The sequence below is a fragment of the Dipodomys merriami genome, unplaced genomic scaffold (assembly GCF_024711535.1).
Source record: "Dipodomys merriami isolate MVZ:Mamm:240054 unplaced genomic scaffold, mDipMer1.0.p SCAF_7, whole genome shotgun sequence".
Classification (NCBI taxonomy): domain Eukaryota; kingdom Metazoa; phylum Chordata; class Mammalia; order Rodentia; family Heteromyidae; genus Dipodomys; species Dipodomys merriami.
The window spans coordinates 50409889-50425032 of NW_027206290.1; the positions used below are offsets into that span (position 1 = coordinate 50409889).

General features: G+C 44.3%; 1 protein-coding gene across 1 annotated transcript in view; it reads right to left on the minus strand.

Annotated features, from left to right (window-relative positions):
• Positions 1-2024, minus strand: part of Pygb (glycogen phosphorylase B) — a 46972-nt gene extending 44948 nt beyond the window's left edge. Inside the window, exon 1 of the mRNA XM_070006629.1 lies at positions 1681-2024. Within this exon, the coding sequence (XP_069862730.1) occupies positions 1681-1923 (243 nt within the window). The 5' untranslated portion in view covers positions 1924-2024. The remainder of the gene's footprint in view (positions 1-1680) is intronic.
• Positions 2025-15144: the final 13120 nt, after the last annotated feature.

A 15144-nucleotide genomic window follows, 5' to 3' on the forward strand; every position in this document is an offset into this window, starting at 1 on the left:
CAATCAAGACAGACTTCTCACTGAGGATAGGGAAACCTGTTCTGATAGTGGAGCTGATTCTGCCCATGAAGGGCAGAATCCTTAATCCCTGAGCCCATCACTACAAGAGCTCTAAGGTGTCCTTTGGCTCCTGGGCAATGCCCTTGAATGTGCAAGCAAAGCTCTGTACTTGTCATCTGATGCTTGGACAATTCAAATGAATCTGTCTATCAGAGCTCCTCTATTAGCAGGGAATTCTGGGGAGGCCACTGCCCCTTGGCCAGTTTCCCTGGCAGTCAACCTAAACTGTTGTTGCAATAACCTGCTTTAGCCATTTGGAGCCACTTTGCCCTAAGCTGTCTTGCATACTAAATATGAAAAAGTCTAATTGATATGCTAAAAATATCTGTCCTGTTACTGTCTTTATTTAAGAAAACAACAACAACAACAACAACAAAGAAAGCCCCAGGAAGTTTGGAAAAGCAATCAATCTTACTCTTGGCAAGTATCAAACATATCTTAATGCCCTACAAAAATACTCTAAAATGCCATCAACACAGCAAATGTGCCCAGGTGAATTTTGCAAATCAAATCTTTGCTAAATGGCCTCAGACCTGCGAATGGATCTATCTCCTTGCCAGTTCCACCCTACCTTAGCCTAAGAGAGACACAACTCTCTATGTCAAGAGCAAAACAGATGACAACAGAAAGCTGTCCAAGACTATGATACACCCATCAAACTGAAAACAAGACTGACTTGGAACTGCTGTTTTTAAATGAAAAAGTTACATATTGATGAACAGAAAAGCCACAACACCATGCAAACATACGAATATACATGTGTGATATTTAAGGCCAGAGAAAGATCTGGAAGGATAAATCAATGTTTTAGCGTTTAGAACAATGAAGAGAAGTTTTCTACTGCAGACAAAATTTGCAAACTATAAAAAGTTAACAATTACTAATAGCAATTTCTATGAACTTTAACCCAAGAAAAGTTCTCTGAGATGGTGTAAGAACCTCAAAGACAAAAGAGTACTTTCCCATCTCTGGCTTTGGATCTCTCTCCCTGTAAGCAGCATCACAAAGATTTTTCTCATCAGGCTTACCCACAACACAACACAAAAACGCCTAATTCCCTGCAGACTGTCTCTCTCACCACCTTCCAGCCCATAAAAACCAAGAGGCCTAGTCCCAGACTTCCCTTCTCGCTGCCACAGGAAAAACAAAAGGGGAGTGAGGGAGAGGGAGCAAGAAAGGAAAAAGCATCAGCAGTGCAGCCACCCCTGCAAACTCACAGCTAAAAACTTGCCAGAACATTCCACGGGGACTGCAGGCCTCGGGGATTTGCAGTAAAGACAGACCCTCCTCCCGGACCCTCCTCTCCTCCCCGCTCCCCCCACCCCCAGCAGGCGCGGGGCTCCCGCGGCCTTCCGCCGGCCCGATTGTGCCACGGACTCCCGAGGACCGAGTGCGAGGAGGGGGGGGCTGTAGGTGTGCGGGAACAGGAGGGAGGGAGGGAGGGCGCGGAGGGGTGACCCCCCCCCGGCCGGACCCCTCTCCGGGAGGGTGCATCGCTCGCGGTCACTTCACGGCGTGCAGGCCGCGGCTCGCCGGGCGGCGGGCGGCCCCGTCGAGGGGCGGGGCGGCGGCGCGGCGGGATGCCCGGACCCGGGGCGCGGGGCAGCGCGGCCGCCTCACCTTGGGGTCGCGCTCGTAGTAGTGCTGCTGCGTGCGGATCCAGCGGCCCACCAGGTGGTCGCGCACGGTGTGCGCCAGCGCGAAGAAGTAGTCGCGGGGCGTGGCCACGTTGCGGTCCTTGACCAGCGTGAAGTGCAGGTGCCGGTTGAAGCTCTTCCGCACCTCGGCCACGTCGCCCAGCCCCGCGAGGCCGCGCACGCTGATCTGCCTCCGCTTCTCCATGTCCGTCAGCGGCTTCGCCATCGCGCTGGCCGAGGGCGGAAGACCACAGGCGTGGACGAGGAAAGCGGCCCGGAGACACCCTCCACGCGGATGCTGCGGCAGCGTCTCTGGCGCCCGGGACTGCGGCGTCTGGGGGCTGGTCCCGGCCGCGCCTGCGCACTGCGCCGAGGGCGGGGCCACGCGGTGGGGAAGGGCCCCGAGATTGATGGGGTGGAGGCGGGGACAGGGGACGGCGCTTCCTGCTGTCTGGGGGGCGCTGCCCCTACAATGGGCATTAACCCTGCACTAGAGCAAGAAGAAGACTAAAGGGGAATCTGAAATGACGCCTTCCATTCCTCGACACCCCCTCCCGCCCCCAACCCCCGGCATTCACTCATATTTACCTTGATGAGACGAAAGTGGGAAGCCGCTCCAGGCTGCTTCTGGGCCAGTCAAGGAGAGGAGCCGTATTGTCCAGGGACTCTCTGGATTTCCTGGGGCTAGAGGCCTTCACCCAACACAAGGCCATCAGATGTCTCTAAGAGTGCCCTGAATGAGAGGTGTGACTGAATCATGGTGAATGTTGGCTTCCAACACCTGGGGGATTCAATCCCTTGAGTTAGGGTGGGGGGATAAGCTCTAAAAATACCACTTAGGAAAATGAAATCTACCTGCCAATCCAGACTAGGATGGCAGACTTGGAGAAAACCAGCAGCAAGAAGACAGGAGCATGAGGGTACACTGAAACCACCACCAAGAATCATCACCACCCCTCCTCTGAGTGACCACAGCGTCCTCACTGGGAAATGCTGCTCCCTAAACGACACGCCAGCACACATTGATTCAAAAGAAAAAGGAAACAAGAAAAACAAAACAAACAATGGGTGGGCTTCATGATGCACTCCTGTAACCCCAGCACCCAGAGACAGTACTGTAGGCTGCAGGAGCTCATTCCTTTGACAAAATTGCAGCCTCCTCCATCTCCACCCAGGCAGCTTCAGGTGTAGTGTCTGAACACGGCTTCCTCTGCAGACCAGACCTGCTGGATCTCTGCACACAGAGCTGCCTCACAGTGAGCTTCCCTTAAGCTTCACCCTCTCCCAGTGCACTCAGAACTCTGCTGTTTCCTTTGTTCTTGGGATGTTCTTCCTTGGTGCAATGGACCAGGAATCCTACAGACACTACAGAACTACAGACAAACAAACAAAAACCACTCCAAGTGTAGTCATTTTCCTGGTGTGATACTTCCAAAATTACCTCACCTGGATTGTGATCCAGCTGCAGACTCCTCAGGAGACAGTAAGTCTACCTCCTACCCTTGCTTCTCTCTGTAATTCACTCCTTCACTATATATCCTAGAGATTCTAGAGCCAGCCAGATCAAATACCAGTCACTGACTGCAGGGATGGGGGTCTGACTTGGCTGGAGGCTCGGGATGCTGAAGCAATCTGAGTATGATTGGGCAGTTTTGATTGTTGCCTGTCAACATTCATAGCCCCCTGGGACACAGATTACAAAGAAAGCTTCAAAGGGAGGCAGGGAGGGATGGGCTTAGTAATTCACTCTGTAACCCCAGCACCCTGTGAGTCAGGGTAAGTGAGGGGAAAAGGAAATTGCATTATTTTAACAGGTATTAAAAGGTGCCTTTGCTGGGCCCTGTGAATGAACTAAAAGTCCCCCATCTTTGTGTATGTGCCCTTGGATCTGAGCTAGTCTCTGCTGTAGTCACTTTGTGATCACCTTGGGCTCCAGGAAAGACCAGATTCACTGATAAGCATCTTCTAAGGGAAGGCAAACTACCCCTCAGAAAGAAAATGTCTTCATATCATCTTAAAGGAAACACCCAAAAACTCAGGAGGCCACTGGCCAAGCAACTTCTTCCTGTTCTATCCCCAAACATCCAGAGACAACGAAGCCATTAGTGTGACTTGGAACTGTCTTCACTATACATATGTTCCGCATCTACTGTCCCCAATTCTCCCTATTTAACTTGAGGCTAATGTCTGTACCTTTGAAGATGGCTGACGATTACTGAAGTGCTGCTTTCCTATGGCTGTCATGCAATAAACTTCCTTTCTCTGTTCTTCACCGTGTTTTATTTATTTGGCTTATGGGGGTGAGTGGCTAAACCTAACTTGGGATTCCTGGACTTTAGGCCTGGGGTCTTAAAAGCTTGGTTTCAAAGGCACCAGACTCAAAAACTAAAACCAGAAAGTAAACTGAAATACAGTTACACTCCCTTCCCAAGACTCCTATTTGTACATATTAAGTTACGGGTACTTTTACATGCTTTACATGAATAGGAGTTTATGTGTTTGTTATTGTTGTTGTTGTTCGTGGGGCTTGAGCTCTGGGCCTGGGTGCTGTCCCTGAACTCTTCAGTTCAAGACAAGTGTTCTACCAATTGAGCTACTGCGCCACTTCTGGTTTTCTGGTGGTTATTGGAGATAAGAGTCTCATGGACTTTCCTGCCTGTGCTGACTTTGAACTATGATCCTCAGATCTCAAGCTCCTGAGTAGTTAGGATTACAGGTGTGAGCCACTGGTGCCCAGCTTGGTTGTTGTTTTTTTTAAAGCTGCATTCTAGTACTAGGGCTTGAACTCTGGGCCTCAAACTTTCACTGGGCTTTTTTCCACTCACAGCTGGGACTTTACCACTGAAGCCTTGCCTTGTAGGGTTGTCCCATCCTTTATCATTGCATCGCTCTTTCTGGGATCTGAATTTCCCTGCCTGCTAGGAAGTCCAGACTGCATTTCAAACAAGGATTGTTAGGAACAGAAACTCAATTTTTAGTATATGTTTTATATTCTTTATATACATCAAATAAATAATTTTTCAGTAAACCCTTTGAGGAGCTTGATTTCTGAAATCTGCATGTCAGGCAGAAAGGACAGATTCAAACTACTGTAGTGAAAGGATTACATCTGCACTGACACTGGTGGGTATCTGTTTATCTTAGGAAACACGGAAGAGATGGAATAAATTAACCCCTCAAGTGTTAATTATAGGGATGGAGCATCTCATAATCACAAAAGCCCAAATGCCTTATGAAATCTATGGCAGAACCCAAGAATGAGCTTGCTTTTTAGTTAATGTCTTAACCTGGAATAAATTTGGATTGGAAAACCGTAATTTCCTCTCTGTTCCCTCCAGCTGATGGATGCATCTATGTACTGCTGCCCATTTGCACTCACCAGCTTCATCCTGGTGTGAGAGGCCCGAGGGCATGGGTCTGTAACCCTCATTCCATGGTGCCTTGGATCTGGGAGGGCCAGTGTCCTCTAAATTAAAATTGTTAGTGATGCTTTTAACAGGTTTGTATACATGTGTTCCTAATTGTAATTAGCAGAGCTTCATAGTGTGGCTATAATGCTGCCAATCATAATTATTATTCTAAAATGCCACAGGTAATGGAAATAATACGCTGTCAATTATCAAAACAATTTTTCCAAAACTTTGTAACTAGAGCTATTGTAAGCTTTTGTTATTTACAGTTGGGATCCTTCTGTAAGGTGCACATGGTCAAACCCATGGTAAATATCGCTAGCAAGTACTTGTTTTTGGCTATTATACTCCACTGAAGAGTGGACTACCTACAGTATAGGGAGGAACATTTTCAACTAAGTACCAATGGCTACATGCACACTGGAAGTCTGCTCCATTTCCTTAAAAAAAAGAACATGATTTTTTTTTTGGGGGGGGGGTCCAGTCGTGCTGCCTGAATTCTGGGCCTGGGCACTGTCCCTCAGCTCTTCACGTCAAGGCTAGCGCTCTGCCACTTGAGCCACAGTACCACTTCCGGCTTTTTTCTTTTTTCTTATGTGGTGCTGAGGAATCGAACCCAGGGCCTCAGGCATGCAAGGCAAGCGCTCTACCACTGAGCCACCTTCCCCAAACATGATTTTTTTAAAGCATTCTCCATAAAATGAAATGTACATTTCCGTTTGAGGCTACATCATCTATTAAGTATATTGTATTTCTTTTCTGTAATAAACTTTCACTTTTCTTTTGCTTCAGAACTAGTCCATGTCTGATTTTTTTTCTTGCCTTGCTGAGAATCAACCCAGGACCTGTGCATACTAACCCTCTACCACTGAACTATCCCCTTCCTGAAACCATCCCCTCCAGTCCCATATCTGAACTATATCATAGTTCTGGACAATCATTTCTCAAGTGTTCCACATGTTTCTATGTAAAGCTTTGTAGCATCTGGCACAAAGATTATAGCAAGGAGACAAACAAAAATATGATGGCAGAAGTAAAGCCTTCTCATCCAATTCCAGTCAGTCACCAAGTGAAGAGTCAGCAAAAGTGGCTTTCAAGTCCTTGAAAAGTAATCCAAGCAACTGTTATCATAACCCCATACAGAAGAAGTATTCTCCTTAGCAAAAGTAGCAGGAGACTTTTATTTCTCAACATATGTATGAACTCCCGAATAAAATTTTAACTCATCCAAGAGTAAATGAAGCTAGAGGATTTATTAAGGTAACACTAGGACATCTGTCAAACAGCTTTGAATCCTTTAGGTTGTACCCACTAATGACATTGAGGGTGTCCCTAACTTCAGTCCTGACTGACTTATGGCTGTGTACACCTCAGCCTTTTCAGCTTCTACATCAACAAAACTCCCTATAGGTTAGTGCAAGCACTTGAGAAACTGGCAGTATTCACAAAAGCTAAACAAACACTTCCTGTGAGTTCACAATTCTGCTCCAAATAAAATAATCTAACAGAAATGGGCCCCTTTACACATTTGGGTGGATATAAGCATTCATCTCTGAGGAGGAGAGGGAGGCATAACACAGCTGACTCAGGACCCTCCAGGTTAGAAGTCAAGGACAGGAGTGGTTTCCCCTTCTGACACTCAACTATGAAGTTTCTTTGTGGTAGTTCTAGCAGAAATAAGTGCTTAAAGATAGCTGGCTGGGCACTACTGGCTCTACAGTCTCAACTTTGGACTTACTAAATTAGAAAAAAATTAAAAGCCTGCCTATGGGAAAGATAGTAAAAAAAAAATGACTGCATGTTTTTACTATTAGTTTCTGCTACCTACTGCCACATCTGGGAAGATGTAAAAGCTTTCTTGAATATCTTCCCCACAATTCGATGAGCCTGAACTTGTGATGGACAAGGCAAAGATGAGGCTGGACAGAGTGCTCTTGATACCAGAAGGGCATTTCGACAGGTAGAGGGAGCTAATGGCATGCATCTTTCACATCTTAAAATGCTAGAGAGGAAAACAAGTCAAGTCCTTTATGAAGAAGCCCCGAAGGAATTGGGTTCTCGAGTAAAAAAGAAAAGATGGCAAGAACTGACCCAAGTTAGGAAAAAAAAACCCACAATTTTGCAAAATATTGGAGGGAAAAGAGTGCCCCAAATACAAATGAAACCTGAGAACAAATGGCTTTCAGAGATGACCCCTAAAGGTAGAGATGAAGCCCAGAGTTTCAACCCACACTGATAGCTCCCATCAAAATGCTCCATAAGATTGAATTTGACCCAAAGTACAGCTGACAGTAGGGAAATGATCAATTGACTCTGATGGATATTAGAACAAGTTATTTGGTTGTGAGTTGTAGAGTGACAGTGTTGAGTAACACCATGGTTGCCGTGGTGAGGTAACAGGAGAGACGAATGACCTATGCTCCAGCCTTTGGAATGCAAATTGGGAGAACAAAGTCAGAGCCATAGTTTTGTATACATGCCGATTGTCCCCTTCTTTTCTTGGGGTGAGATCTGCTGTGCAAATTACATGCTCAAATAACCTTTTTATCTGGAGAGCAAGCTTAACAGCATTCATCTCCTGTAAATGCCCTCTGTCTTCATTCACTACTTGGAAGCCAAGCGACCGAGATGAGTCCCATACCTGCTGTCTCCAAAAACTTAAGCCAAGCTGTGTGGGCTGATGAGATCCCTGGACTAGCTTTTTTGATGGTGCCCATTAAAGTGCTATTAAAAGAAGGAACAACTTGCCCTAAAAAGGAACAATCCCTTTTCAGGAAAGAGGCCTTATAAGAATGCAGCCAATTCTAAGCAGGATTTTGGAACAGGGACTTATGTGACCTTCCTTGACTCCCTGCAATACCAATTTAAAAGCTCCATACTGAAGAATACAGGTTACACAAGATATGAGAGCCATAGTAGATGATTCAGGACATCTACCTAATTGTACCAAACGTATACACCTTTGTAACTTCTGTGTCAGATGGCTGTCAGTGTTTGAAGATGTTTGAAAAGATGGACTTAAAGATGTTTTGTTTTTCATCCCTTTAGGGGAACTTTTATTTGTTTTTGTTTATTTTGGTGTTGGTACTGGGGCTTAAACTCGGGGCCTGGGTGCTGTACTTTGGACTTTTCACTCAAGGCTGATGCTCTACCAATTGAGCCACAGTTCAACTTCTGGCTTCTTGGTGGTTAGTTGGAGATAAAAGTCTCACAGACTTTCCTACATAGGGTGGCTTTGAACTGTGATACTCAGATTTCAGCCACTTAGTGGGTAGATTTATAGGTATGAGCCACTGGCACCTGGTCAGGAGAAAAATCTTAATGTTTCTATTTGAGTGGCAAGATCTAAATGTGTGGGTGACTTCACAATATTGTTGAACAGTCTTGCCACAAGGATTTAAGAACCCACCTACCACCAAGCACTGGTGGCTATGCCTATAATCCTTGTTGAATGACCTTGTGTCCAGCCCTAGACCTGAATGCTGCCTTGTCAACATTGAAGTAGTGCTGAAACATGTCACCTTACATGGTCACAAAGCAACATCTAAGGAGGCACAGATTTGCAAGCTAAAGGTATTAATCTAGGTTTTCAGATAAATCAGAGACTCTGTAGTTTCATATCATACTGAAGACAGGTCACTTTTAATTTATATGCCTTGAGGAGAAAGAGACAAATGTGCAGGCTCTTGGGAATGGTAGTTAATGCTCTATTTGGATTCCAACTTTTCTGCCAACAGCAAAGCCTTTGTATGAGGCCCTTAAAGGAACTGATATTGAGCCATTGGTTTAAATAGAGGAAAGCCAGAAAGTCTTTGAAAATTTAAAACAAAGCCTCATAATGGCCCAAGCCCTGGGAACACCTGAATCACATGAAAGAGTTTAAATTTTATGTACAGGAAAAGCAAAACTTGGCCCTCAGGGCCCTTCTACAGATGCAGGAGGATGTCCCAAAACAACCTGATAATATAGCACAAGCTTGACAACTCTGTTTATAGATTGTTGCTACTTGTGACTATTCTGAAAGGCTGAAAAGTTTACAGTGGGGCAGTGTATGTGCCTCATTGTGGTTTATGTGCCTCATTTGGTTTTGATTCTGCTAGAACAAAGAAGGGAGTTACTGGATGAATTCTGGTAAAACAGGAGGATATCAAGCCATCCTATTGGATAACCAGAATGTTGGATTAAAAACTCCATCTACCTTAAGCCATATGACCCCGATCCCAGCTCAGGGTGATGAATCCTTGCATAAAAATGGTTTAGAGGTTCTAAGGCTATGTATTACAGCAGATTGAGATTACCTGACCAGCCCATTTTGAAATTAGACTGGGATTTGTTCACTGACAGAAGTAAATTTATAGACAGTGGCCAACAATGGGTTGGATATGCAGGAGATAACAGAAGCAGCAATATTGCTCCCAGGGTCTTCAGCTCCAAGGGCTGAACTGATCACAACTAGAGTAATATACCTCTCAAAGGACAAAAAATGTTAAATGTATATTGACTCAAAATATGCCTTTATGATGATACATATGCTCAAAGGGTGTTTTTGTTTTCTTTCCTTCTTCCCTCCCTCCCTCCCTCCCTCCCTCCCTCCCTCCCTCCCTCCCTCCCTCCATCTCTCTCTCTCTCTCTCTCTCTCTCTCTCTCTTTCCTTTCTTTCTTTCTTTTTCTTCCTTCCTTCCTTTCTTCCTTTCTTCCTTTCTTTCTTTCTTTCTTTTTTTCTTTGTTTCTTCCCCTTCCTTTCTCCCTCCCTCCCTCCCTCCCTCCCTCCCTTCCTCCCTCCCTCCCTCTCTCCCTCTCTTCCTTCCTTCCTTCCTTCCTTCCTTCCTTCCTTCCTTCCTTCCTTCCTTCCTTCCTTCCTTTTCTTTCTTTCACTCAAGGTGAGCACCCTACCACTTGAGCCACAGTGCCAATTCTGGTTTTCTGCTGGTTAATTGGAGATAAGAGTCTCATGGACTCTCCTGCCCAAGCTGGCTTTGAACAGTGATCCTCAGATCTCAGCCTCCTGAGTAGCTAGGATTACAGGTGTGAGCCACCAGTGCCCGGCTACAACTGTCCCTTACATGCAAGAAAACCTCTGCAGCAGAGTGCCAGTGGCTCACTTATAATCCTGGCTACTCAGGATGTTGAAATCTGAGGATCATGGTTCAAAGCCAGCCTAAGCAGGGAAGTCCATGAGACTTTTATCTCCAACCAACCACCAAAAGTAGAGCTGTGGCTCAAGTAGTACAGTGCCAGCCTTGAGGTAGAGGACATGTTGAAGGCCTGAGTTCAAGCTCCAGTACCAGCACAAAAACAAAATAAAACAAACCTCTGCAGAATGGAATATAACAAATAAGAAAACAACCCCCTTGAAAACTGGCAAAGTAAATTTTACTCATTGCCAAAGACTGCTGAAAACTTTAAATATCTGTTAGTGTTAGATGATACATTTCTTGGGTAGGTAGAGGTCTGTACTATCTTTGTCCATCAGGGTGACAGAGATTTTGCTAAAAGAGATCATTTCAAGATTTGGACTCCTATTTTCAATGAAGAGTTACCAAACAAATGAAATCTGGGGCATTATATGAAAACTACATACATGTCCAGTAGACCTCAGTCTATTAGAAAAACAAAAAAGATGAGTCATATACTAAAAAGGACTGTAGAAAAACTATGTAAAAAACTCACTTAAAAGGGGACAGAGTATAGCCAATTGCTCTTTTCTGAACATGGTTGGTGCCTAGAAGTAGGTTTAAGTTGAATCCCTATGAAATATATGGGAGACCTGTCTTGGCCCCTTGAAAAGGAGATTAAAAATATACACATAAAAAAGAAGCTAGAGGGCTGGGAAGGTGGCTCAGTGGTAGAGTGCTTACCTTGCTGCATGAGGCCCTAGGTTCAATTCCTCAGCAACACATAAGCAGAGAAAGCCAGAGGTGGTGCTGTGGCTCAAGTGGTATAGCGCTTGAGCTGAAGAGAAGAAGGACAGTGTTCAGGCCCAGAGTTCAGGCTCCATGATTGACCAAAAAAAAAAAAAAACCCAAGACCAAAAAACAAAAAACAAAAACACCCCCACCACCAACAAAAGAAGCTAGACTAAAACAGTATATATAAAAGTCAAATATTAACACTGTATATAAGTTTGCTTCAGATCACTGTCTCAGCTGGAAATACCCCCTCCATACATTTAGAACAGAAGATTGAGTGCTTCTGAAAACTTAGAAGGAACAGGCCTTGAAGAACCGAAGAAGAAAAATGTTAAAAGGGCTTTATGATGTGCTTTTGACAACTCACTTTTTTGAAGCTAGCTGGAGTCAAGCCATCTATACATCTCATTGGAGTGAAGTTTACCATAATTAGGACCCCAGTGTGAGAACCAAACACTAAGAGATCTAAGACTTCTAACTCAGGAAAGAGACATAACATATGTCTATATGAGTCAAATCTAAATTGCTTTTGTATTCCCTCTGTAGGATAGAAGGCTAACTTCCTGATCTTCAACACTGGCTTCAACTCCTTGCAGAAATTGTGTTGGATAATCAAATGGCTTTGGACTTCATGAGGGCTGAGCAAAGGTGCATATGTATTTTTGTTTAGTATGTCCTGCTCTACCAATATCAACACTTTCTTTCAGGTAGAGATCAGACAACAAGCTATTTGGTTACAACAGACATGGGAACATCACACATCCATTCTCAATAGCCTGGAGGCTGAATTGACAGATATGTTTTATGGTTTGTTTTCCTAGATGCCTAAGGATATCAAATCTATCAAGTACCATCTATTTTAGTGGAACTATTCTATTGGTTATGAGAAGCGTGAGATATATATAACCAGATAGACCTGTATTTGCCATTTTGTATTAGACCAGTATTTACCATTTTGTACTTTCTTTAACTTGCCTTTCTGCTTCTGTACACATGCTTGCTAAACCTTGAAGAGTGCAGCTGCTATTCTACCCGCCCTTGAGCCCCTGACACTCCTGGATCTGGAGCTGAAATTAACGACCCTCTGGCAGGGAGTACCTGACAAAGTACCTGATACATTCCAGACCACTTTCTCTGGGCCTAGGACCGGAGATAGTTGCTGCCTGGCAACCACTTCCCCTGGGTCAGGGTCAGAGATAGTGGCCATCTGGCAACCACTTCTCCTAAATTACCCTAGAAGTACTGTCTAATTAGTTTAGAGCACAATAGCTCACTAAGGCTGACCAATTATTAGCCCCAGCCCTTTTCCTGCTTTGTACTGTGCCAATCATCCGCTAGAATTATGATTTAAATTTCCCGCGTGGTGTATTGATTCGTTGCCAATACATACTGAGGCCTTACCCCTACCAAAGAACATATAAAAGGTGCTGTAACCCTGTGCTGGGGGCCACTCTCTGCACTCGGACATCAGTGCACAGAGGGGTCCGTGCTCGAGCTCATCAATAAACGACTCATTGCCGCTTGCATTGATCTTTGGTCTCTGGTGGTCTTTTTAGGCGCTTCAAGTCTCTGGGCATTACAGTTACAGGAGCAGTATATCTACTTTTCCACTTAGCTGCATCCTTCACCTGGGCAAAATCACTTTGGGACTCATATGACCCACTGGGATGACTCTCATAGGCACATACCTTCCATCAAAAGAATTCCCTAACATCTGATTTTGGCAGAAAGCAGCCAGGTGATTAAAACATCTCCTTTTCCATAAAAATTGACAATGGGGAAAATGTAACCTAAACAGACACCTTAAATACATTCACAAGTGTATACCTTCAATCCAATAAATAACCTCCTTCTCCTACCACTACACGTTCCATTATACATATTTAAAATATTTTTCTTCCCTTTCTGCTATTTTCCCCAACCCCATTCTCTTATGTGAGGGAACTCAAGAATGTCCTTCCAGCCCCAGCCAAAGTTATCATACCATTCTCCTTGTTTTACTGATCACAGAAGAAAAGGAACAGGCCTGAGCCACTAGTGCCTGGCAACCCCATTTGTTTTGATAGCTTCTGCTGAAGCTAAGCATACATTTCCATATGACTCAGCCAACTACTTTTAGGCATTCATCCAAGAGAAATAAAAATACATGTCTACAGAAAGACTTGTATAAGAACAGTCATAAAAAGCCTTATGCATTAAAGCCTCAAACTGAAAACAGCCCAAGTAACTATTAACAGGAAAATGAAGAAATGGAGTATACAGCAACAATCTACTTATATTCCACACTAAAAGGAACACAGTACACACATCAGCCTGGATGCATCTCTCAAACATTTGGCTAAGCCAAAAGCCAGATATGGAAAGCACACACTGTGTGATTCTACTCATGTAATGTCCTATAATTGACAACAGAAATGTGTCATAAAGGGGCTGGAAGGTATAGCTCACTATTAGAGTATATGTTCAGAAGATGTTCAGCCACCACATGTCTACTCACTAGTACCAAAGTCATTCAACTGATAAACCAATCAAGTGTCCTACAATGGTTGCTGGGTCCATTGTGGGGAGACTACCTAAGAACTTTCTGGGGTGGTAGAGAAGTATGTCAGTAGTTATGAGCTATGTGGATATAAGAAAATAATTTAAATGGTACACTTAAGATCTGTGCATTTTACTATATGAAAATGATATCTTAATTTAAAAACTTACCAAAATTCACCGGGTCAGCATGAGGGCCAGAAACACCCCCATGAAACAGATAATCAGGGCCACTTGAGGCCCTCACAACAGCACAAGATTCTTCCAAGATCACTTTTTCACAGCAACTCCAGCTATGGCCGAGCCAAGCTTAAAGATTTGTCCAAGGCGGAAGGAAGGGAAGACTTCTTGACAAAAGCCTGTTTGCTTTGCCTGTTTAGCCAGGGCTGGCCAGGCACACCCATTGAGAAAACAGATGACCATAGGCTAAACAGGAAGTGCAAGGTGGAGTGAGCAGGGAGATTCCACACTGTCACCAAGGATTTAATTCACCTTCATTCTTCTAGGAAGCCTTTCATCAGTTAACAGACAGTTAAGGACCATACTGTAGACCCTGGGGTTTACCAGTGAGTGAGAAGGCCTGATCCTTCCCACACGGCCTAAAGTGAGACCAGGACAAGGCTGAAAAACTCCACAGGATGAGCAAAAAAGAAAGGCTATGTGTTCTTAAGGGTGTATAAAAAGACAGATGTGGCCAGGCTTGTCTAAAGAGAAGGAAAACCTGATGATTTTAGACATTTTCTCTTTTATTTTTCCTGCCAGTCCTGGGGCTTGAACTCAGAGCCTGCACCTGAGCTGTTTTTTTGCTCAAGGCTAGCACTCTATCACTTGAGCCACAACCTCACTTCTGGCCTTTTCTGTATATGTAGTATGGAGGAATCAAACCCAAGGCTTCATTCATGCTAGGTAAGCACTCTATCACTAAGCCACATTCCCAGGCCTTGTAGGACTTTTGAAAGCTAGGAAAGCCACTCTACCACTCCTTGAGCCCAAACCCCAGACCCATCTTTCAAACTGCTTTACTGAGATAAAATTGATGCCATAAAGTTACCAGTTTTAAGCCGGGTACCAGTGGCTGATGCCTATAAACCTAGCTACTCAGGGGGCTAAGATCTGAGGATCATGGTTCAAAGACAGAACAGACAAGAAAATCCAATGGATCACCAGAAAATGGGAAGTAGAGCTGTGGTTCAAAATGGTATAGTACTAACCTTGAGTGAAAAAGCTCAGCACCCAGGCCCTGAGTTCAAGTCCCATGACAGATTAAAAAAAAGATACTAGTGTAAGGTACACAATTCACAGGTTTTTAGTATATTTACAAAGCCGTGTCACTGTATCTCATGTGTAGAATATCCAACAACTCCTCAAATCCTGAACCTGCCCCAATCAGCAGTTGTTTTCAACTCTTCCCCCAACCCAAACCATAAGCAACTTTCTTCCTGTTTGTATGTATTTGTTTGTTCTAGGCACTTTATACATGTGGAATCATATAGTATTTTGGATCTAGTTTGTTTATTTTTGGCAATGCTGGGATCAAACCTAAGGCCTTAGATGTGTGCTAGGAAAGCAACCTACACTGAGCTTTCTCCC